A 27,426-nucleotide genomic window follows, 5' to 3' on the forward strand; every position below is an offset into this window, starting at 1 on the left:
AAAATAATCATTTGTTAAAATATACATACATTTTCAGTAAAATAATAAAACGTATATTGAAATAAAAATATATATTTAATTTAAATTTATTAAACGCTAAAATATTTTAGAATTTTTTCAAAGCACATAGTTATATAACGTATATTTTTTCTTTGAATTTTTCGTCTTATTAGTTATTAATGACAGCTATCCAGGTTACGGCATCTGATAATAAATACATTTTTTTACTTTAAACTTATTGATAAACAATTCATAATTATTCTTTAAGTTAATTTACTAATTTATTACAATGTGTTAAAAATGTCCTTGTATTCTTCAAGAAATCTAATCGTAAATTAATTTTCGTTGCACATTATTCATGTTGTAGGACAACAATTAGGTAGGTACTTCACACACCTTTGTTGTACGTCAACAAACGATTCATAATATGGACTACAATTAAGATCAAGCCATATATTTTATAATTCAGAACAGATTCAGACGATTTAGTCTATGAACTGACATTCGCTGACTAATTAATTAATAAATATAAATAAAAATAAAAATAAAGAACAAAGACGTAATAAGATGTATAATTTATACTTTATTACATTTAAATTTTTGTCTAATAATGTATAATACAGATGTGTTTTTTCAAATTCAATTGTGTATAATTTAAATAAAATATTCTTAGTTTTAATTATATAATAACATAATAAATGTAGATATCTACATTCAAACAACTAATTTTGAAAAATGCTCTTTACAAGAATACGCAGTATGGACATATACTGGCACTTAAACAGGTTTAAAATTGATTTTGATGAATAAAAAAACATGTTTTTATTATACATTGTTATTTCAGAGTTTTTATATATCTTATAATATACATAAAAATATTTTGTTTTATTTAATCACATTATGGTATTTATATATATATATATATATATCATAAAGGTTGTGACAGCAATGTTAATGATTGCTGATTTGTCCGTATAAATAAACAATATGTAATACAAACTAATGACATAAGTATAAAAATACTTATATACATAATACTCGTATTAAGTAAAATAAAACAATTAAATAATAATTAATATACGTAAAAATATGGTTTGAGCGTTAAAAACAAAATGATGAATCTCCAAAGAAATTATAAAGAACGTTAAGAATCTTAAGATAAAAATAGAAGAAAGACATTTAAAGAAACCTTATAGAAGAAAATGAATATTATTTACAAATACTGGTTGTTTGGTGTAATTTATTTTTTCTTATAATCTTCTTGGTAACCGTATTGCGGAGCTGCGTGACTGTAAGCTTCTTCTTTCCAGAAGTTGAGGTCAATCGATGGAATTCTATCGTAATCATTGCAACTCACCAAAGGATTTCTATACAGATAAATTAAAGTAGTAAGTAATGATAACATTAAATTATTATTATTATTATTGACTACTCACTTTTCAGAAATCTTCAAGAAACCTTGAGGTTGGATTGTGTGTAAATCATCGCTGTTATCACAAAATATTCTTGAAACACTAGACTTACGAATTTCGTTAAGTTGTTCTAAATTTCAAAAAAATAATATTTTCATTTAGGAATGTTCAAGAACTTTTATTGTGTGTTTTATTACCTGGTGTGAAGGATCCAGCTTGTCCACCCAGTTCGTAGAAGTATCTGTCAGAAACCTTAGTTCTATAAAATTGTTCAGTCAAAAGACATAAGAATGTTGGTCCAGCCAATGTGTTTGGTACATGAGCTTCCAAAGAACCACCGACAGAAAGGTCGACATCGTCTGGGTGGTTGTAGAGAAGAGCGAGTTTTTCAATACGCTAAAATAAGAAATAAACAAATTTAGTTAAATCGTTAAAAATATGCAAGCTTTATAAGTATATAGGTACTAACTTCAACATCAATGTAGTCGGAAAAGTCTTCAAATTTGTGTGCTCTTGGTAGACCACAAAATTCTCTGTAATCATTGTAAGATGCAAGACCATGGTCTCGGCCTCTTTGTACGTCAATAGCTCTCAAGTCACGACCGAATGGACGGCCTGCTCTGAACAAGAAGTCTGTTATCTATAATCACAATGTTTATGAGTTACCACTAAATAAGTATAAATAATAAGACCTGTCTCAAAGTATTTAAATATTTAATAATTACTTCGCTGGTGAAGAATGGGTCGACTTCTTCTTGACTCTGTGTTGTTAAACCTCTCGACAAATGATCGAAGTTATATCCCTTTTCAATGATCGTCGGTCTATTAAAGTAGTCTGATAACCTAACTGCGCTCAAAAGATTACGGTCTTCTCCAATTAAACTGTAAAAAAGAAAAAAAAATTATTTCCGTTTAACTAATTTAATTATCGTGGTTGACGTTCGTATGGTAAGATAAACTTACTGGAATTGTCCTTGGATGGAAGAATGGAAGTATCTGAATGCGGCGTGGGCATGAGCGTTTATGACACTAGGGTCGACGTTTTCTTTGTAATCGTTTGTGTATCCTTTGGTCTTATACAGCAGACCGTATTTCAACATGTTTTCTGTACCCAAGATGATGGGTAGCCATTCGTGGTAGTTGATGTGTTGGAATTCAGCGATCAACACTCGTCTAGATTCTTGGTACAGTGTTTCGTCATCCCAGTGGGGGTTGATGTGTGACAGCACCGTGGCGATACGGTTGTGCTCTCTGAGGAACAAAATCTGTAAAACAGTCAACTGTGGGTTCTGATTGGCTCTTCGGTCACCTGAAACGACAAGAAATACGGGTTTGTGTCATAAAAATAGTTTTAATTTACTACCCAATGTAGCAATGCCATTTGAACATTAAAAATACTGACCGAATTGGTAGCACGGTTCTTCATCTGTTTGCTGATCACATACAGCACTCTTATTTGCCGCTGCTGGAGGCCATGGTCTTCCGTCTCTGAATTCCACTCTCAATCTACCACCAATTCCTTCACGAAGCGTATCCGCTAATCGTTGACTTGAACCATATACGAAAGAAGCGTCCATCCAATGCGAAACGACTACTAACTGTAAGTTACACGCAAAAGCAATATTATAAATACGTATTATTTTGCATTCCAAAATACGGCGTAACTATTTTGGTAATATTTTATGTACGAACTGTTTTTGGTATGATATAGCCTAAAGCGTTACCCATTTTAAGTCAAACTTCTTAATGAAATATGTCAATTTAATAAGTTGTGAACTGGTTTTTTTTAAGTTTTCCAAAAATATAATTCATTTTACTCGACTTTATTTTTCACCCATATATTATACAGGTAAACTGATCATATACGTATAGTGATTAAAAAAAAAACAATTTGGACGAGATTAAATAATATATAATTTACTTGTTCAGCGGGTTTGTTTCCGGCGTTGCATCCAGTTTCCTGGTCGGTGGTAGAACGGACAAAGTTCATACATTCTCTGTGGAACTTGGAGAATACTGGGTCATCTTCGGGGATCGTAATCGGGAAACAGTGCACATCTGGGTTGTTGCTTAACAAACGGCCGTTGTCGTCGCAACATCTAATTGAATGACGTTCTGTGAACAAAAGAAATTGTGTACGTGTAAAAGTGTTTCGATTACAAGTTCAAGACAACTGCAGTTAACAGGTATTATAAGACATATAATATTACGATCGAATCCGCCAATTTTATTGTCCTAATCGAGAGTATGGTTGACTACCGACAATTAACTAGACATTTTATACTATTTGTATGGCTAATAATAAAAAAAAAAATGTTTTATAGTTTCCCAGTCACCTCCAGATAATATTTTGAATAATCACAGTATTTATAAAATTGTTTAAGTATATTATCGTTTTCTAAATGCCGTCTGGGCATGCTATAAGTTATTGTTACAGTTGTCGACGAACGCGGGATTAATTGGAATTTAATATTTAATTCCCGGCCGTTAATGACCCGAGTGAATGTCTAACATGGACTTGAATATTACTTCTGTTCTGGCATGCTCCAACTATCGTCCGGCTATAGCTAATATTTAGTAGTTAATAAAATAATAAATACCTTATAAGTTATAAGTATATGCAGCACGTTTATCTTAACACATAATTACCTATTGGATATACACGACCCGCTATGACCGTACACAATGTATATTATAGGTTTTTATCAATTCCTACAGCCTAACGTGACCGCAACTTAGAGTCATCATAATTCTATGAAAACTTTGCCGTCACGAAATCGGTATTACTATATAAATTAGGTATCACTCACGTGTCATATTTGTACTTATGTTGTTAATAAATCCACACGCTATGTAATTGCTGCGTGACGAGGAGAAGACGGAAATTATTGTAAAAAACAAGTTAAGCAGAATATCACTTGTCTGTTAAAAAATTCGTGTTCAAGAAAAAAAAAGGTAGGTACTTGATATTAATTGTCGATCATCTATACGTAATGTCTATTACGCCATTAAATCGATTTGCCATGTCAATTTCAAGATTTTTGCGTATCTATTAGGTATTAGGACATGACATGGTATGTATGGGTAAATATTGTATCTTTAAAGGTAGTTTAAAGGAAGTTGATTTTATCCGAAATTCATAAATGTTTAATGTCTTACATTTTAACTTGGCTTTCGAATAGGAAACAAAAATTTACCGGTTTAGTTTACAATATACGTACTAACTGGCCCCGAGGCCGGTCTTAGGCAAAATATGAATTTAAAACATTTATCGCACGCTCATCTATCTAAAATGTGTATACATTTTCGTAATATGGCGTATAGTGTATATGTAGGTATGTTGTACGTGTCAAAGAATCACTTTCTCCGCTAGAAGCTCAAAATTATAATTGAAAAAATATATATGCAATGAAATAATATAATACCTACCTACTCATCGTTAAGCTCGTTTGCGTATAGAAAAAAACTGAAAAGCGTTGTACCTACATTTCAAATACGTATGAAATTCAATCGTAATAATATATTATATAGAATACAATACCTTAAATGGTAATATGAATTACACAGCTGTAGTTTAGTACACTTACTTGCTTGTGTTGTACCCATGGACATGGACATGTCATGAGTTACAATTTGGCCCCAGGTCATGGTGATGAGAGTCCATACTGGATCAGGAATTGGGACATCCGGGAACATAACAATACTGATGAGACGGGCACCGGGCAGTGGTTCACCGCTGACAGACGTGGGTGGCGCGTGAATACCTTCACGATTAATATATTTCATTATTATTTATTAAAAACGTACAAAAATGTTTTAACTATCATATAAACGATTTTAAAAAATACGATTAAAGCGTCTATTGATAAACATGTGAGTACATTCAACATTAGTATATATAAAAATGCTCGAACTTACCGTCAGAGTACTTAGGTGGCAAGAGTCTGGCATACTTGGAGTTAGGAATACCCCAGTTGGTGTACCTGAGATTGTTGCAAGATCCATCAATGGTCCTGTATTTGTTGTTGGGGCAAGGGCCAACCGGTGGCTGGCATCCGGCACCTTGTGGAGCTGTAGGTATCTCACCGAAACTATAAAAGTAAGCGCACGTACGTGAAAAGTTTTATAACGATCCGTAAAAAACGCTTGATTTTAAGACTATATTATTATAACACTTACTTATTGGGTCCGGGACGAGGTCCAAGACCGGAAGCGGCGGGTAACGGTGCGAAGCCGAAACCTGATTGCGGCGCTCGATATGGAGATGCAATTAGGGGTTGTCCGTACGATTCTTGTGGCAAATAACCTCGAATCACATAATACAGAAATTATTATTATATCTATGTATCTTAATCATATATTATTACAGTTTTACAGATAATTTATCAGATCTGCAACCACCTATGTGTATTGTGTATAACATATACAGTATTTCAACTTACCGGTGAAATTGTACGGTTCCGCGGCTGGGTAGTACGATGGCTGGTGGAATATGGCTGCAGCCGAACAGAACAGGCTCGCCGTCAACAAGACGACCATTTTGTTCAGCGACATCTGTAAGTAGAATCGATATTATAGTATATACTATTTTATGAACCGAATTAATTATATACTTTTTTTTAAATGAAATATTAAAATAGCACGGGTAACATTGAGATACAATATTTGATTTTTTTACTTATTATTTTTAAAGATACATTTTTAAATTCCATTTTTTTCTAATAGGTTTTCTAAATTCCTAGGGTATTGCGTACTCGCACAATCATACGATATAACCTACGTTATTACGCGGTCGTTTGTAATATAAGTTTTATAATATACGGATTATATCTATTATAGGTATACTATAATATAGGTTGGTACTAAACGAAGATAAAGATCGTCAATTTTGTAAAAATCTGTTGAACGATATTAATCGCCAGTTTGAGATACAATATATTACTTTCGCCCATTTCGTCGTTCGCGCCGTCGTTTGCAAAACAAGCAAAACGACCGTATTATATTATAATAATAGGTTTATTCTAATGTGGAATCTCACGACTTTGATCTGTACTGGGGGTAGTGTAACTACTTGAGAAAAATATTTCGTATACCAGAGAACAACAACAATAAGAATCACGCCCAATGATCTGTAAATGTACACAAAAATAAATATATAATAATATCGTGCGACTATTAATAATCGTGTCAAGGGCGATTAACCTGTGATTTGGGTGTGTGTGTGTGTTTTTTAAATATTTTTTTTATTTTTTTTTTAACGCGGTGTTCTATAATAATAATGATAATAATTATTATTATTGTCGTTACTATAGCCGGGGCCGTACGTTAACCGTTTTCTCACTGATCATATTTTGTGTACCTATACGTCAGAACGTGTTATAAATAGATGTAATATACAAAGAATCACAAGTCTTAATATATAAGACTGTAATATCATGTATATTATGTATAATAAACATTACGTATACACGTCGTTGATTTCGTATCGTTTCAAATGATCAATAATGATAATTATAATAATATTATTTATATTTGCATTGTAGTTTTGTAGTGTAATGACGTCGCATTGTACTTTTCCATTTCAGTACGATGACGTCTCGATTTAACCAACCTTAAATTCTGAGAGGACGGGGGACAGTTGCTTTAACTCATGGTCCCATACTCGCATTTATAATGATTGTGTAAAACAAATATCAAATTTTTTATTCAAATTATTATTTTGTATAGATATATCAGTAAAAAGCAAAGTTTTTTATTGATAAAATTTAATAAGGATCCGAGATATTAAATAATTCACGTAGTATTACACTAAGAGTTTATAATATTATACTCGAGGTATCCCATAATATATGTTCTACAATGAACATAGTACATACTATACAAGCTAATATATCCTTGGATATGTATGGAATTTTAAATAATACTTAAGTTGCCATTTATCCAATATTATAAAATTTGTACATGTCTTATGTCTAACTTAGTTTATAATTTTTTATTTATTTTTGAACTTTTAACTGTATTTGATTAAATTAGGTACCTAAGTTGAGTTTGATGTCTTATTGTTGTTGTTGATTTAGTTCTAACTTATTACGTTAAATAAGTACTTATTGGTTTTCAATTTTTTTATAAAGAAAAATTTAATATACTATCCCTATATGCACTATACCTACTATATTATGTAAATGTACCTATTAATAATAGAATATCATAAAATATATCATTTTAAAATTACATACATTGTATGCGATAGTTTCATATTTAATAAGTTTTTATTGTGAACATTTATATTTTCATCTGGGCTCTTATTTATATTATGTTATTTTGTGTGTGTATGCAATATATATATAGTATATACGTATTTTAAGGGTTCGACGAACGGGAGACATGGCGCATGTGTTATGTATATTATATGACGTATATAGGTAGTCGTTAATCGTGCAACTGTTTTATCATAATATGTATCGAATAAATTAAATGGTAAGTATATTATGCTTAATGCATTTAAAAATTATTTTTTCATGTAAACGCGTTATGTAATAATATTACGGTTAAATGTAAAATTATTACACAATCTTATAGGATCGAAAATAAAATCTTCTTAGTACATAAGTATCTGAAAGGAATAAACTGTATTTTATATTATATAGTATCCATATAACCGGTATAGGTATATCACAGGTAGGTACTATACTATTTAGTTGTTTAATTTTTTTTTTGCGATTCCTAGTAGATACTTATTGACGTATTAATATTAGTATAACAAATCTTTCATCGCGCGGTAAATATCGATCTAGTCTCAAACGACATTTATGAACTGTAACGAATAATATTTAATAAAATTATTATTTGAAGCAAATGTTAAATATATATTTTTATAATAATCTATGTACGTTTAAGTTGTTCGAACGAAGAAAATTGATTTTTTTCTTTCAATTGTAGCAATGTACGTACGGTGTATCTTCAAACGATAAAAAATTATTATTAATTTTTGTGTAGGTACGTAATCACAAACGATCTTACTTTTTAGCGCGACACATTGTTTTGATTGCAAGTTACACGTCGATACTGAAATCGTTAATTGAAAACTGGTGTTGTAATTATTAATCATTTTAGAAAGTGAAATTAGTTATTTTCGAGTCAGTGTTTAACAGTTCTACTATAATATCATTGACTTCCGTAATTTATTTAGGTACCAAATATTGTATTAAATCGTATGTATCGTATGTCGAGTTGTACTGGACTCATCATAATACTATTAATATCTCACTAAAATATTGAGTAGCGGTGCAGCATAATAACCGAGTTTTGAACGTTTAAAATAAGAAACAAGTTTCGTCACTGTCTATAATAATATAACATAAAATTGTAGATACATTTTGTTAATTGCATGGATACTCGACTGCATGATGAAAATTATAATATTATTAAACATTGTTCGCGATTTACCATGTGTCTGTATCACAATAACAGTAAGTTCGTTAAAGGTATAAATGGTGTAAAACATCTACACCACCATACTAATAGGCTACAGCTATGTTGTTTCTATGTTGGTACCTATGTCTTACTGACGACCGAGTTGTACATTATCGTACGTATAACGCTAAGAACGATTTTAAATAAACATTAACCGTATTCGTTAGAGCAGACCTTCTCAATAAACGAATTGTGAACGGAACCGAAAAAAAACAAAAACGGTAAGTCGCGCGTATTCCGTCCTTGACTGTGTGTCCCCTTGTTACAGGAATCTAGGCCACGAGAAATTTAAAATAAAATACAATATTGTTTATACATATAACATGTCTCCTATGTATTTTATCATACAACAACTAGTTTATGAATAAAATTTCAGTGTTTATACATACGGGTGGGAAGGTATTTATTATGCGAATCAAACAGCAGGAAATATATGCGTTCATTGCAGCATTCGTACTATGATATGTTTTATAAAAGCGAATAAGGGTTCCATCAACATGTAGTAATATAATCGTAATAAAAAAATGTTAAACTATCGTTGTCTCCATTGCCGTTTCGCAAAAGCGTGACTTGATATATCGTAATATTTATCATAATCAATTATTCGTTTTATGAGTTCTCGCGGTGCAGCCGAGAATTATTTATTATTCGAGACAGCCGAAAGTATTGATCGCCCAAAGGCATCACACACATATAAGTACCTAGTGTCGGTATTTGTCTTGATGTGGTACGACAATAATAATTTCATAGGTATTATTAACACGTTCACCTCAAAAACGATGGTAACCTAGTTATGACTTATATCACACTATACACAACAGCTACATATACATAATATCTATATATATGTAACAAGTTTCGCCTCCGTTTGTTACAAAACGCCGCTTAGATCTTATATGTTTATGCTAATTGGTCACTATTATATTATGTATAATAATATTACATTCATAGATATGCGTACATGTTAATGCTGTACAATGATAATTATAAGAGTACCTACATATATAGGCAATACACATATAATATGTAGGTATATAACAAAAAGCGCGCAATTTAGACTATGACTAATAATTCATTATCCGCGATTATCGTACGCGATAAGTACACGACGGAGTGTTTTCAGTAAAAATCTCAGCCGGAGGTTATGGGTTAGAAGTGACGCAGTGTCAAGGTTGCGGGCAGCGACGACTAAATTGTTTCGTAATCGATCAGGTAAAGTGGCAAACATTACAATATAATTATAGTTTATAATATTCATACAATTCTGTAGCTAAAAAAGCCTAGTAAGTAATAAGTATACACAATCTACTCATTTCAATAAAAATTATAATATTTACCGCTCTTCTGTACGAAGGGACCCGATGCAGGTCATTACCCGCTGCGAACGATAGTGAAAATAATAAAATGTTTTGAGGCACGATGTTGATTTTTCGTAATTCTATGAGATTTTAAAATTATATTTTATATTCTAGTTGGCACCTTAATCATAATCCTTTTCCATTAATCTATTGTCAATAATATATTTAGAGGCGGTTAGGACAATGTATTATATTAACAAAAATGACTTCATAGAAAAACTCTCAGTTCGAGCATACATCTTCTTCCTTATAAATTCAATAATATGCTAATTTTCTTTAATTTTAACTATAATTGAACTGTAATAAGAATGAGCTGGTACGTATATTTGTTATGTTATGCGTGTGTTAGACATAGAAAATAACAAAAGTAGATATCTCATCCTCCTCGTCCACTAAGGCTCATGACGTCGATTTTAGAAGTATGTGCTTAGTTAGCTCTAAAGTACTTGTATTTTCTATAAATGCATATTCGTCTTGCGTGTATTTGAACGTCAGTTAATCCATGACTTTGAAACTGACTACAACCTTATTATGGATCTGAGGGATCGCGATGACTTAACTGAAATATTGGCGGCCAATCGTGATTAAATACAAAAATTATTATATCATTATACGGTTCAAATTCTCGGGGTTGATGGGATTATAGCCATGCGGCGTGTTCAACTAGGAAACTTTTTGTTAAACCAGTTTTAAATTCGAAATGTGCCAACATTCAGTGTTGTGGCTATGTAAAATATAATTGGTATACAATATGGATACAGCGGCTATGCGCGTGGACACTACCAATTATAATTTCATGACTTCCTTGTCAGCCGTTGCTATGTGTAAGTGTGCGCAGTCGTATGCACGTCATGTAGGTAAAAGACCACTTTAGTTCGCGGGACAGCCGATGTAATAGTTATATATAAATAATTACTTTTGTTACGTTTACGATTTCATAGTCTCAACTATATCGACTGTATAAGCATATACTTACAGTGCTTGCTATCTCCTAATAGATGTGGTGACAAAAGAAAGCGTAGATGATGACAGGACCGGATTTTAATTTTCGAAAAAGGCTTGCGAAAAGTGAAGATTTCATTTGCTTAAAGGTGAAATGGTTTAGCAGTAATACAATCGGATGTTATGTATTATTATAATTTATAATTATATATACGGGGCTAAGAAAAATATTTAGATTGAAAATACAACCATAGATTTGGCCGTGATTTGACGAAATAATAATCATAGATCACACCCTATCAGTTCGTACATGATATTTAAATTTGGGTTTAAATCTCCTCACTATTACCAATTTTTTATGATATATTCGACTAATTTCCATTAGTACATAATGATTTGATAATAATAAAAAAAGTCACGGAATCAGTTTAAATTCTGATTTCGACTTAAATATACCTGACAAAGCTTCTCACAGACTTGGACGCAATAGCATAGATCATGATTGATAGTAATTGACTATTATTGTCAATCAACGTACGGATATGTTAACAATGAGTGATTGCTTTGATTATGTTTTAAATTAAAATATTCTAATTATTTGATGTGCTAAATACAAGTCCAAGCATATATTTTTCTAGGTAGCTATAAATTGTAGTTAGCTTTATACACAAGGTAAGTTAACACATGTAGCATAATGAACTCATACGAACGTACCCTAGAACTTTGATCCATCGCCTAAACATGATAATAAATAATTATAATGATACAACATAATATTATGTATTGGTCATTGGGTTCGATGCCGCGTCATATACGCAGCATGCATAGATCTTTAACCTTGCTTGTGTTTACTCTGCGGCGGGGCACTTACGAAACGCCTGAAATTTTATGTGTTGGATGCAATAGATCGTGGTCGTTTCGACAAAAATCAATATCATGAGAGGCGTAGACGTACGCCTGCAGATTTTTGCCGTTTTCGGTCCGAAATCGTGCATGCCGTGGCGGTGCATGAGTCGAGGCTGTTTTTTTTTTACGAAAATCGACCCAGTTGATGTGATGTAATCACAAAAATTGCACCTTAACGAGATGTTAAGACGAACAATAATTCATTGTTGTCGTTTAATCGCGAATAAAAAATACGTTCACATACTCGGCGTGTGACTCGGGCTCCAGTCAGATTAAAATCGGTCGATACACGCCGTCATAATACATCTGAGACTGCATGTATATTGTATATTATATTGTATGCATACGTACACATATGCGCATGTGTTGCGTGTGCGATTTTTCGAAGGGGCGCGTCGTGAAATCGCTTATCGCAGCGGGTTTTCGGTAGTGGCGCAACATTCGAAAACGACGTGCAGGTACAAGCAGCCCTAAAGCGAAATGTTTTTTTTCTCTCCCATCTCCTCTTCAACTGTCATCAAATTACTATTTTAACACGTTACGAGATTTATTTTGATGTTTTCTCCGTTCTAAAACGACGACGTTTGATCGTTCCGTTTTAGCTGCTGACGTTATTGTTATATTATTCATAAATTAAATAACAATAAATACCATTCAGATTTTTAAACAATAACAAGTAATACAGCTTAAGTAGGTTAATAATACTTGGCACGTATTATATATTATAATAATCAATAATTAGATTGAAACAAATTCAAATTTTTAGAAAAAAAAAGGAATGGACTAAATTAGATTGTAACAAAGGGGGTTGATTTTTGTCATGAAAAAAATTATTAAACATCGATAAGTGGAATAGACACGTGATATGAGAATATGGTCTAAAATGAATTATCTTGATATAGACGTACTTAAGTAAAATGTTGATATTTGACTCATTTTTAATAAAAGTTAAATTAGCTTCTAAAGTAGATTAGCTTACATGGGAAGGCGAAGAATACATTTTAAGAACACGGCTGGAAAACCTCAAAAATGTACTTTGAACTGTTTCAAGTTGAGAAGAAATAGAAACTGTACTAGGGTCTCGAAGACTAGAACCATATTCCAATACATTGGTCTGACGAATGTACAATTTTAAACCTTCGGAGCAGGTGTCGACAGTTGAAATTCATTTTCTATTCACCTTATAAAATTTAAGGTTTCAATATGATAATACCATGGCGAAAACTTTCCGCCACCGTGGGATTGCAAGATTGCGTAACTTGCCGAGACGTTATCGTCGTCGTTTTCAATCATTTAACGGAATTTATCGTTACGCACATAAATACGGTACGTAATGTGTGAGTAAATGTTAGTAAGCACTATATATGTATGAGTGTATAATTATCATGTAATATTTTATGTTATGGAAGAATAATCGACACGCATCTTAACGGCAGTTAGCCTTCAACTTGACACTACCCCGCGTCTGCAGTTATACGCGCGTCGTCATCGTCACGATGAAAATACGATGCGCGGCGGTCAATCGATTAACCGGTGGAACTCTGGTCGTTTAGACCAAGACAAGTGTTCGTTAATAATTATTTATTATAGTAACATTATTATAATTTTTGTTTAATATGTTGTTGTTATTATCATTGTTAGATTATACTATAGTCGTTACCGATTACTAGTGTGCGAGTATCGTGATGATGATGAACAGCGTATACGACGTGCGGGGTATGAAGATTCGAGAAAGAAAAGCATCGACAAAGCGCACGCGCCGTGGGAGATTCGCTTTCGCCTTCTTATTAGCGAAAAAAGTAGTTTGATGCGCTGTATCGAACACAGTATCCTTGTCAAGAAAACAACCTCGTTCGGATCGGTATGTTTACATTAATTTTACGCGCGTATACTGTATACTCGTAGGTACGATGACCCACACTGATGGTAATACTATAGATATACTGTAGATATAAGTAGCATTAATACTCGTATTTATTCAAAACTTCTCGGGAACCCATATTTTTTAGACACACTTATAACTTAATATGCATAATAGTATTATCACCCGCAGGCTATAGTATTACTCATATAATTGATGTGTTACTGTTTCATAATAATGTCTACTGTACATTATTTTCTTTCCGTTTGTATTTATATAATATTATTAATTATTATATGTTATGATGGTATATAACCGCGTTGCCAAACATTTCGTCAAATAACTTGTGGAGTTATACAATTTTTTTATATATTATAATATATTATAGACTTCATAATATACATAGAACACGTATATTAATGTATTATTATGATATACATATATTTACTTGCCTATCGATGTAATAATTAAAAAATTAACTACGCCGTAACGTGAATTTTTATATTTAATTATTAATATTTTTTTACGAAATACTCTTATGTGTGCTTAGTAAATTATAATATATTTTATAAACTGGCACCATATCGCATTACTGAATAACCCCCAAAAGTTCATGGCATTGAATCGGCTTTCGTCAGACCAGCCCAAGTCATTGAATAATATTTGTTCGCCCCGAGCTTGTAATAATAAGGTTATATTAAATGTGTATAACCGGAATTATCGCGGATAAAATCGCTAAAAACAGTTATAAAAAACGGGCTTTCGATCAATGCAAGTGACTTTATTATAATTGACGTTTAAACCCATAACTGACGTAACCCCTTGCGAACCGCAACTATTGTTCTCCTACCAATTCATTGCGATCGAGTAACCACAAAAAGGTACACCTATTTGATGTTTCCAAGCGATAGACGATAATACTCTGTAATCCAATAAGTAAATAAGTAAACAATAATATCATAAATAAAAAAAACGACGACAAGCTGTAAAACTATAATAGCGATATTAATATTTTTTTTTATTCGTTTGAAATTTTATAAATATTATTAAATATTATTTTCTTTCGTTACATTTTTAAATCTTATCAATTTATCGAGCAAAAAATTAAATCGTGGAATTTTACTGTACAGTTATTTAAATAATATGTAATGACTTATGATTAATAATACACAACAATTGTAAAGAATATACATAGAAATACTATGATATTGCGTGTACGTAAGAGGCGTTTTAATGTCGTTTTAGCAATATTATATATTATTTATACAGTAAAAATAAAGTTTATTAAATTATGAAATTATTGTTTAATAATTTCAATGAAAAACTAACCACTCCCGGAAATCGACAACCTGCGAATAAAAGTGTGTTATATTATTATTTACTTTGTGGTTGTACTTGTCTATCACAAATTGGATAGAATTCCATTGGGATAATTAATATTCGACCTGCAAAACATTTTAAAGAATTTATGCGAAGCTATTAATTATTATTGACAAACCTACCTTGTCTCAAGGTTATAGAAATAAATTGTATCGAGGTCGAAAAAAAATGAATTAGATAATAATATGTATAATATGTGTAACAACTACTACTGTTCTGTTGTAATTTTAATTTCAAAACAAAACGATTTAATCTACGTCAATTATATTGTATAATTATTGTAGGAGATACCGGCCAAGTTGCTGATACATAGCTCACCTTGTCTCTGTGACCCATAACTGAACTCGTTTATTTTCTTGTACGGTAGTCCTAGGGCATTTTTTCCGCATGATTTACACATTATAAACTGTCACTTATGTGTATATAATAATAATAATAATTATTATTATTATTATGTGACGTGTGTAAGCGTGAATAAAAGTTGTGTGTTCCGAGCATTACATTATGTTATTGTGTTCTCTCCACATGGCATGTATTATATATATGAGTGTGTATGTATGTTTTTACGGGCATTAAGGATCTTATAAAATAATATACCAATTGTTATCGTGCGTCGTAAAATTAACAATTTAATCTTCTTGTTAGTAAACGTTTCTGTATTCATATATTATATCACAATATACATATATAAAGTACACAATATTAAATTTTTAAAATAAAACTAGCGTAATTTGTTGCGTGATTGATTTATTATGTATAATGATGAACCCACGTTTTTTAATAAGGTATGATAGATAGCGGATTATAAAATATACTCATATTATTTATATTATCGATTAAAAATGTACAATAACTAGCGCTAGGATTTAAATGCGATAAAAGATATATAAAATAAAATAATAAAAATAAACAATGAAATAAGTTAAGTGGTGGAACCTAACCTAGGCCGAGTGGAAAAATAAAAGTTATTTTTTATGAAAACTAAATCATTTGTATTATTTTCTAATAAATTCATAGGTTTTTAATTATACATTTTTTGTTGTTTGAGACAAAGTAACTGATTTTGTGGAACTAGAATTATCAATGTAATATGTAGATATCTATCATTCAAATTACAATGACATTTATAAATCATATAATATATTATGTATTTCTCATCACTAGCTAAAAATATTTGTAAAAAGGCATAATAAAAAAAGCTGTTATTACATATTTTATATTCTAGATCTACATTTTAATAATATCGTTGAAAATATGTTACACATCGTTATATTATATGCAAAACCTCGTAATTTGTATATGCCTACTTGTCACTTGATGTATTATTATAATGTATAGCGCTTATATATAATTGAAAATTAGACGAAAAATATTAATATGATACCATAAAAAATTATCTCACTTGTTAGTTTTGCTCTATAAGGTCACTTTTATAACCAAGTCATTGTGTAAATAAGATTATTATGAGGGTAATATTGGTAATTATACAACGAAAAAAGTCATACATAATATTATATGCGTCCTTACAATATAATGTCCTTAGACTTAAATGCTTATCGTTTCTATTAGACCTATATACATCTATGTGCGTGTATCTAAAATATGTAATTTATTATTGGTATGCGGCGATAATTTAAGTTGAAAATTATTGAAAATATAATAAAAAATGGAACACGGATAAGGTCATTAATACATTATTATTATGTATATTGATCATTATATTATAAATTTGTAATGCGAGTACCTACATCCATACTATTTACTGGTATTATTTATATTTGATTATTTTTCAATGCAATTTATCGACCAGTAGAAACATAACATTGTAGATCATGTATAGGAAAAAGATATTTGTTTGGATATTATAATACTGTATACAGACATTACATTACACATATATGTTTAGATGTTGATATATTACACCTTTAGAATAATATAATGTAATATTATACATCATATCACTATGATATTTATAAGTAATAACAATAAATAAAAATAATAACTATACTATACTTAACGCTTATCGAGTAACGGACGTATACCTATTGCATATTATATAATATTGTTATACGACGTGCAATACATTTTAGATAAGTCGAGAGTGTTTAATATCAAATTTAAATCAGAATGTTGTGAGTGTGCGTGTGTGTGGTATACTCTGAATGGGACACAGAACAGATTTCAAGGTATAGTTTTTCACAATCGTTTTTACTATCACCTGAATATTATACAATCGGATCACTTTGCTGAAACAATTCCATAATGAAACAAACGAGAGTGCATTAATCAAACAACTATTTACCTATACCGGTTTTCGTTTACACTTTCATTTAACAATAAAAGTCCGGTTCTTCGTATTTATTATTGCTTAATTTAATAGCGTGTTTAAATATAGAGTATTATTTTTTACTATACTTCATATAATTTTAATCATTATTTATAAAACAGCGATTACGGTTCATTAATATATTATTTATTTTATATTTTAACATAAATTTTGATTTCTTGATTACCACTCCCTTGCACATGAAATTGGTTTTCTCCCCATAGCATAGTACTACCACTATACTACCGATAATATATGCAGATATTTAATAAATCATATCAATATATAATCGTAACGCGGGTCACGCATTACGATGACCACGACAGAGGAAGCTAGGCCCATAAACGAAAGTTTCACGTGCCCACCGACGTATCTACTCGTATTTTATATACACGTGTGGGCACGCATCTATACTTACAATATGCGCCCGTTGACAATACCCGTTACGCAACGCAACGCAACGTTGCAATTGTTGCAAATTAGACAAGTGCAGGAATAATAATAATATAATATAATAATATGTGGTCTACGTCGAGATGATTGATTGTGTTTATAGCGCTGCCGCAATTGCGGCGTGCATGTGCCGCAACGTCGCGGTCGTCGTGACAAAAACGAGATCAGCGTTGAAGTCTCCGGCGACTGTTATATTATAAACTGCTATTATTGCACCTAACCGCGATGATGTATAATATACGCGCGCAGAACGGCGTGACAAGTGGGTGCCGCTAAACTAGTGTATGCGTTATAATCTTATAATGTAATCGCTAGAGTGAAATTTATATATTATACGAAATGAATAGGAGGATACGTAAAGATATCCTTGTTTAAAAATATGCAATGAAACGTCTTAACAAAATTTTAACTTTTACATAAAATCTTTATTTGCTGATGATGATATTAATAATCAATCGTACTTTTTTCTATGTATACAATATTATAACGTGTATCTGAATGATTTAATATAATCTTACACTGTTTACTTATTACACATCGTTGTAACGATGTCATTTAACATGAAATAATATATAATATACAGTATACACTCTTACATGTATATACATACATTTATTATAGCGAGTGTTTGATATTATATACGTATAAATTATAAATATTGTCATCGGAAAAAATCTCACACGCCCAACTCGACCGTGAAATAATAAACCGTCAGTATCGTAAATTGAAATATAGGTAATAATGAACGCGCGCGGTAATAAGCGGTGTGACACCGATGTCGTATGCTTATATATAAATTACAATTTATAAATGTATGTGTACTATTCAGCTATATAATATTATGTGATATTCATTATTATCACGCAGTGGAAATGTGGAATGTCATCCGACGGTGAACGTAACGACCCCGGAGCATTATATAGTGCGTACAAATACTATAGACTGTGTATTATAATATATAGCTGCTATCGACGGCCGTTGCCGGGATCGAAGTCCGCCGCTGCCACAGTTATATATTTACATTGATATATTATCTTATAAAATCGTGTCCGAGCTGCTGTGTATCATAAGAAATTTGCACCGATTTCATCATAGTTGTGCACATTATAACATGGGAGATATATTGGAATAATGCTCGTATATATTTTAATGTGTGTGTGTGAGTCTGTAAGTGCGACCATTTTGTAATATTATATAGTTATATATTTTACCGTAAATGAACACACACGACAGCATATATTACACATACATGTATAATATATTATGTAAATCGATGTAAGGATATATATATATATATATATATATATAATGATACGGTACGCTGTGTATGTGTCATTTGCACCTCGCCGAGAGCGTTTAAACTTAACTAAATTATAAACCTATAGTATTGTGGAGATACATTATAGAAATAAAATGTTTTAATAAATTTTATACATTATATTATACTGCGGAGTACAATATATAAAAGAGTGTGATCCGCGAACGTGATAACGTGAAAATCTGCGCTACCGATTCATATTTTTAAACGCGTTGCATAATAAATAAACTCAGTGGGTTTGCACAGATAATTGCAACTAAATATTGTTTTTTGATGGAATTTTTTTCTTATTTTTCGTAGGTCTTGTTTTATACGTATACATAGGTTTAGTGTCTATATAATATACTGTAAAACACATAACTACTATACAATAGTCTTGGGGCCCAAGGACGGGTCATGAAAACCGCATGGAATCGAAAACACAATTTTCGTGTGTCGCGACCGCCGGCTGGATTTTTTTCTTTTAAATATTTGATTTTGTAACGAGTCCTTCGAAATGCTGTCGAGGGCCAGCAGCATGTCGCGCGCGATGTACTCGTGAAAAAATGATCGATTACGATGTTATTTCAATACGTTTTATTATTTAGTATTTAAATTGGCCAACGCGTGGTTTCGCCCCCGATGAGATGTTCTCACGACCGCACACGCGTCAATGCGGTAACTATGCAGCCTAAATATACTTAACTACCATCACTCGTAAACATTTCACGAGCTCTTATATATTATAAATATTTGTTACACAACGAATTTAATTAACTTTTCAACCATATATATCTATATCGATAGTACATATAAACGTGCATAAATATTAATGTTTTTATATATTATGTTATAATTTGCATGGTGATGAATATAATAAATTATTATGTATAATATATGCATTCATGGGTAAATTTGGATTGGGAAACGTACACATAGACATAAGTGCGAACAATCCGTTTTAATGAGCTCCTAATTTCTCCTCGTTAATCCGATACGTCATTCTACCAATATAATATAATAAGTGCATGTTATATAGATACAACGTATATACTTGCACCTATTATTGTACCTTTATATTTTATCGTTCACGAAATCGGCAAATAAAATCGTGTCTGCTATGCGTAAACGTATTTATAACAATCTATATAATATTATTATGTGCGCGTACGATGGATTTTCAGATCAGAATATGAGAATAAAATATCTTATTATTGTTGTTATTATCATTGCTATTATTATTTAGAGACGTCGGTTTCATTTAATATACGAAATACATCTGTATAATACGATGATTACTCACATGCCACATTACGTAGTTGTTCGTTTCCCGAAAATCTCATTAGACAAACGATAGGTAATTTATTGCTTTCCGGCTGCCGAGCGCGAAATCTCGTTAAATACATCACGCGAGCATTAGATTATATTTCTGTACTCGGGACACGATCGAAATGTTATTACATATATCGTTGAATGCGTCATATTATTATGATTGTATAGTGTATCGTATATGCAATGGTATGTTCCCATAGGATATTTAGGTACACTAAGTACAGGTATTTCATAGTACACCGTGTGTTCTTGATATTTTGTTGATGAATCAAAATAATAATTAATGTCGGACAAAAATTAATTCTTTAATGTGAGACAGATCCCACAGGAGTTTCTCGTCATGACAGTTAATTACAAATCTTGCGTCTGAACTCCAAATGGATTAGTCGGAATGGTCGGATTGGAACTTATAATCATTATGATAGTGAATAAAAACAATGAAATGAATCGTTTGGATTGTTTGATGATCATAATTTACTATGTTAATTTATTTAGTTCATAGATTTTATAAAAATGTTGTATAGATGTTAAGATAATTTTTAGTTTACATTTTGTTTATGATCATCAACAGTAAAATACATACCATCTGTGCGGTTAGACACTCCGACGGTTTAGCATATATTTTGTAATAATTATATATACGTGTTATGTATCATTCACATTATACATTATTATTATTATTGTGTACATATGCTGCGCTACAGTCTAAAACGTTTTATAATAGTATTATGATGGTAAACGGTGAAAATATACGTCATTATTGTATATTTGTACGTATATAGATTGGTCGAGCATACTAGCCGCGGGTGCCGTCTCGATTTGTATATCAGGTTAAAATTGTGTCAAATTTAATGGGCAGGCAAATTTTTCTCATCCGCGGACCACTTCAAAAAGTTTCACATTTCCTGATGATGTGGCGCAGATAAAGACGATGTTATCATAATGATAATACATATTATAATACAACAAGTCACCGATAAATGGCACCATCTTATATCCAAGACTGAGTTTAGTCGTGATCGTTATTATATGTGTATAAAGGTACAGGATCCTGCGTTATCTCATACGTGGGTATACGTTATTGTCATGTGCTTCGTATCTATACACTTCAGCGTGTTCGTTTTTAGTACGAAGAATGAGGTCATATTGTATATATGTATATATAATATATATATTATGTATTGTATAGGTACATATTGTCGTGTACACAATATTTTTTTGTGATGAATGCTATGGATTTACGACGCTCTGCTCACAATCATCCAATGTAGCGTGTGCGCATAATATTCGTTTCGCGTTTACATATGTACTTACGTCATTATAATACGTGTGCGGTGCAGTACACATATACATACAGAAAAACACGACGCTTTCCTCGTATACGCGCACACACAACTATACGCGAGTATTTATAATCGCATGCAAATTTTATGCGTCCGCCCAAACGACTGCGGCATGTATAATATATTAACGCTCGTGTTTATTGTTATTGTCGCTGAGCTTTTCTTTGAGCCGTTGTTGGCGACGACATCTTAATATGACCGATTGTAATTATAATATATATTTATATACGTGTTGGTACCTTTATTATATAGCGATAAGTGCAAACCATGTATTGTATTGTTAGTGCGGTGTTAGTAAAAAAATATTCCCAGATTAGAAATGTCTAAACATTTCTAAAATATTTCTAGTGGTCAGTAATTCCAAGAATAATTTTCACAACAAACATATTTTAATTATTGTTTTTATAATAATGTATTATGGATTTTCGATTATAATTTGTCTAATATCGTTAAATAGTCTCTTGCAAGATCTTGTATTTTTCTCTATAATGATTAACGACTGGATTAAATAGAAATAAAAATCTTGAACCATATAGCCATTGTCTACAAAATCTTCATATATTGCATTATAGCATTTTAAAAATTAATCGTAATGATAACTTAATATCTTTTAATATGTACGGTACACGCGTTTCTGCCGATTTCGCCGGATGTGATATATTATCATATATTATTGTGAATAGCGGAATTATTGAAAAATTAAACGTAAATTTATTTGCCGAAAGTAATAATAATAATATTATAATCGTCGTCGCATATCAGTAAAATTCCGGGAAGAGTTGTCTATAATCTTACTCACATTATGTTTCTCGCTTTTAAACACCTCTGCATGCGATGGTAGAGTTTTACTGCAGCACGTATCACGTACACATATACACATTGCCTGGTATAACGGACACAAAGTATTATATTAATTTTACGTGCCTTTAGATATAGCGAAAATCGTCAATATTAAAATACTATTAAATATTAATATATTATGTTGTATAGGTGTGTTGCGCGTTTAACTTTTTCTTTTTCGAGATTCTAACACCAAGACGTATTTAGAAATTTGACGCCTCTTATGGTCTACAGTTTATAATAATATTTATAAATTAATAAAATATTTAGCAAAACGAGCAATAACATCAAACATGTTTAATTTACGTACAACATTGTACACAAATATCGCACGGTGATGGCAATAATGACGAATTGACGAATTTTTTTAGTTTTTCGTATTCACCGGCAACAATAAGCCCGACCTCGAGAAGTCCAATATGATCGCGTAATGATTATAAATTATATTAAAATTATGTATAAAAAAAATGCATTGAGTATTTTTTAATAGAGTTATCGGAAAAATTAGTTTATAATAGATTTTTTATGTGATGCGGATTGTATAGTTATCGTTACTATATATAACGAATCGGCTGCCTTGGTTGAATAGCGCACGGTTGAGTTATCTTGGAAAATTAACTCCGACCATTTTCTACGTATAGTAATTATATGACTGTTATATAATACGATATATTGTTATCGTTGAATACTTGAACTAGTATTTTCTTCTTCGGCGGCGCTAGTGTGTCCGTCAAAACGACTATAACAATGATGATCGACCCGCTTTCCGACGAACACTATACTGAAGAAAATCAGTAAAACGTCCACGTATATTATGAGAGAGAGAGATCATGTAAAATTAAACACTATAACTGTTTTTGCTCTCCCGAGTTGGTGCCTTATTCAAACGCCCACGATTTATAATATGATATTATTATTATATCATATATTGTGGAGCGTTTAAATGTTTAGTACTCAACACTTCATCGACCGACAGCTGTATGTAAGTACACACAGTTCAGCAGTTGCTCGCGAGTTGAATTCAAAACAATGGTGCTAAATGATAACAAACAGCAAAACGTGACTAGCACTATATCCAGTGAATACATTATGATAGTATGATATAATATACGATGGGCGCCGGTGTTATATGTTTTTTGAGTACTCGATGTACCAGACTTACAGTGTACATGACTATGTGAGACGCCTCATATATCATATTATTATATTGCCTATATATATATGTGTGTACCGTAGACCAAGTCTGTGTCCTGTGATGTATATACGAACTGCATCGCGACTCACATTTTTCGGTATGATGTATATCATCATTATTCATAGCGTATAATAATAATAATATATAATATAACATGTTACATGACGACTGCGGTGTGTTTCATTCGGGCGTTATCCGCGACCGTGCTGTTTCAAGTGTGCGCTTACACGGGAATAATAATAATTATTAATTATATGTATAGAAAAACGGAAGAAAATATTCGTGACATTTCGATGGTTCTCTGGCCGAATTTACTGCGCTGCATTCATTATGCAGTTACATATAGGTCTGCGGGTAACTCGTGTATTATACCTGCTCCATACCTACTTAAACATTTTACGTCCTTTCACTTGGCCGGGGCTTTGTATATAACAGCAAAGACAGTATAATGATATTATAACATAAATAGGTATTATTATTTGGGCGACGGCATCACGGCCATGTATTGTATCAATAGGCATCATTCTCAAAAATACAGTTTTATCCCTCTCCTGTGGGGTCCGTTCTTTCCGGACGACAATTAACTTAAAGTATTATAACGATATTGTATTGTCAAGATCGAGCAAACATTTATCTTAACGTTTCGGTATCTCTCATATCATAAACATAGACATTAATAGTTTCGTCAACAATAGTAATTTATGTTTCCATTCCGCTGATAATACCATCGCCTATAATACAATATTATTAGAATATCTTGTCGTGTATATGTTGTATAACAGCAACTAATGTTTTTGATAAGTGCCGACCGTTTATCGGTATAGACATATCAAGACGAACTTCAACGTCAACTTTTTACACCGTGTCAATACCAATGGATCACATTAAAATTATCGTCTGTCGTGTTACAGCAATTCAATTGAGATTGTTAATTCATCGATGTCCGTCGTTCACATCTGATTTTTAAAAAATAATCCGTTTCGAAATTTGCCACGCCTCGAGACCAGAAGCTGTGTAATCGTGCTGCAGTAGTAGATGCCTATATATTGCCTATACTACGTGATTAGGTCGGCGTGTGATTGATGATGACCCGGTTGGAAAAAAAATATACACTCGGCTACTATTACGCATACGTATAATACACATAATAATACTGAAGAGTGAAGATAATAGCAGTATACGCTGTGATACTACACAGTTATACATATCTTACTATATAGGTAGGTCAGCCCTCGTTCGGATTATCGCAGTAGAAAAAAAATTATTTATTAACGAGCGATTCAAGCAAAACATTTGTTTTTATACAGCAATATGTGTATGTGTGCATTATGCGCTAAATGGGTCGCGTAGCTCGGACGCGCGTCGGGTTAGGCTAGGTTGGGTCATAGGTCAACCTAATAGTGCCTTCTAAACTATAATACTTAATGCGATTCGCATTTGATGTACGCCATTCCCTATCATAAAGTATCGGTTGGCTAAAAATAAATTCAACGGTGACATCCTAAGTTTCTCTTTTACAAAAAATTAAAATTAAAATATGTGCTCGCAATACTGAGAACGGGTTTTTCGTAATTTTTTGTAATTTTTTTTCTTGTAAATATTAAACGTCTGTTAAAAACATACGCTAGTTACAACACGACCGTGCAAACAATTTGGTGCAACTGCCACAACTGGAAGTTATGACTTTATGAGCGGTATGAAATATATATCATAAATATAATGACAGTGGTTGAGTGAAACTATCTGTTGTGGGAAAAATAAAACATATTAGACGTCGGGTCGTATAATGAGTGACTCTATCTGCAGTACTTAAACGCGTGTATAATAGAGGTGTTGTTGGATAATAACACATTTCCGAGAAATCCAATATTTTAGAACCCTGTTCTTTTTTTCGGCTCTTTTAATGGACCAAACGATGATACGACGTTTCTTTTTTTTTTGTTCGTTTGAATTAACACATGTAGTCCTATATTGTTCATCTAGTAATGTATAGAAATATTAGAAATCCCACATCCTGTACAGTACACAGGATAACAGTGAAATTGAGCATTACGTTCGGTGATTCAGTGATTTAGTTATTACAGATTTACGATTTTTCGGGACATTGCTGTTATTGCGATTTACAGTAGGGTAGTAGATATCTATACTATATCTATATGCACGAGTACTCTATATAAACATAAGAAAATGTATGTGTGACTACGTAACACCGCTAAGCTATATCAAGCTACATCTAAGCGTCCTCAAATCATCCTTATAACCAGCAGAACAATAGCTGCCGCGATGACCTGTGTAATTATTCGGTTCAGTGTGTTTCCCAACGCCGACTGTCAATTTAGACGCATGACTATGAAACGACGGCAAAACGTAATATCTATATATTATATTTGTCAATGTCGTCCCGGGATCTAACGCGCACACGTAGCTCGCGAGGGATTCACAGAGTGAATAGTCTCTGAAAATTTTATAATCACACATCCGTTTGAAACAGCTATATATGTGAGTATAATAGAATAATAAAAAATTTCTAAATTATTTTAATAACACGTATGAAAACGTTACGAAATTTCCAATTAAAAATATTAATCAATGCCCGTTACTATTAACCGTGCGTGTTTGGCAAGGTTTTAACAAATATCAATTTGGACCCCCTGTGTTAATTGCATATATATATTACACACACACACACACACGCACACGCACACACATACACGTATATTATATATAGTAATAGTAGCATGTCTATTATGTGAACGGAAATGGCGTAATTGTAAAAAAAAATTGAATAAATATGTTTATAAATTGTGTTTGACGTCAAAACGTTATTTGTATGATAAAATAAACAATAATATATACACGCGCGTACGATAGGGTAATGTTAAACAATAAATTATTATGATTGTTTTAGCGATGGTTGATTTTAATTTGTTCACGATTAATCGATTCAATTATCTCGTATTTACGGCGAGGCGGTATAACACATATTATGGACGCGTATACAATATTAATAATTATTACCCGTTACACTGCACACGATGTGCGCGGTCGACATACCTCACACGAGATTAATAATTAAAAGTAAATCTCTACTCAAACAATAGAATACATTATCATAACGTCGTTATTATGATTTAACGTTTCGGCGTTTAATTTATACGCTCGCAGTATGTATATTATGATATAATATAGGTGTAATGCGATGGAGACGATATCGGATTTCGCGTGGGATTTTCGCTTAAGCATCTGTGCAGGTTAGGAGCTTGCAGTATACACACACACACACACGCATCATCACCACATACCTACCC

The 27,426-nt window shown here is 31.9% G+C and overlaps 1 protein-coding gene across 1 annotated transcript in view; it reads right to left on the minus strand.

Moving 5' to 3' along the window:
• Positions 1-1,113: 1,113 nt before the first annotated feature.
• The window catches only part of LOC112603363 (peroxidase), a 31,138-nt gene continuing 4,825 nt past the window's right edge, over positions 1,114-27,426 (minus strand). Inside the window, exons 2-13 of the mRNA XM_025351891.1 lie at positions 5,855-5,966; positions 5,592-5,718; positions 5,331-5,503; positions 5,000-5,176; positions 3,334-3,527; positions 2,815-3,010; positions 2,376-2,721; positions 2,138-2,294; positions 1,882-2,052; positions 1,610-1,808; positions 1,437-1,542; positions 1,114-1,367 (exon numbers count right to left, since the gene is read on the minus strand). Coding sequence (XP_025207676.1) covers positions 1,241-1,367; positions 1,437-1,542; positions 1,610-1,808; positions 1,882-2,052; positions 2,138-2,294; positions 2,376-2,721; positions 2,815-3,010; positions 3,334-3,527; positions 5,000-5,176; positions 5,331-5,503; positions 5,592-5,718; positions 5,855-5,966 — 2,085 coding nt within the window. The 3' untranslated portion in view covers positions 1,114-1,240. The remainder of the gene's footprint in view (positions 1,368-1,436; positions 1,543-1,609; positions 1,809-1,881; positions 2,053-2,137; positions 2,295-2,375; positions 2,722-2,814; positions 3,011-3,333; positions 3,528-4,999; positions 5,177-5,330; positions 5,504-5,591; positions 5,719-5,854; positions 5,967-27,426) is intronic.

The sequence above is a fragment of the Melanaphis sacchari genome, unplaced genomic scaffold (genome assembly GCF_002803265.2).
Source record: "Melanaphis sacchari strain LSU unplaced genomic scaffold, SCAv2.0 Contig106_pilon_pilon, whole genome shotgun sequence".
NCBI lineage: Eukaryota > Metazoa > Arthropoda > Insecta > Hemiptera > Aphididae > Melanaphis > Melanaphis sacchari.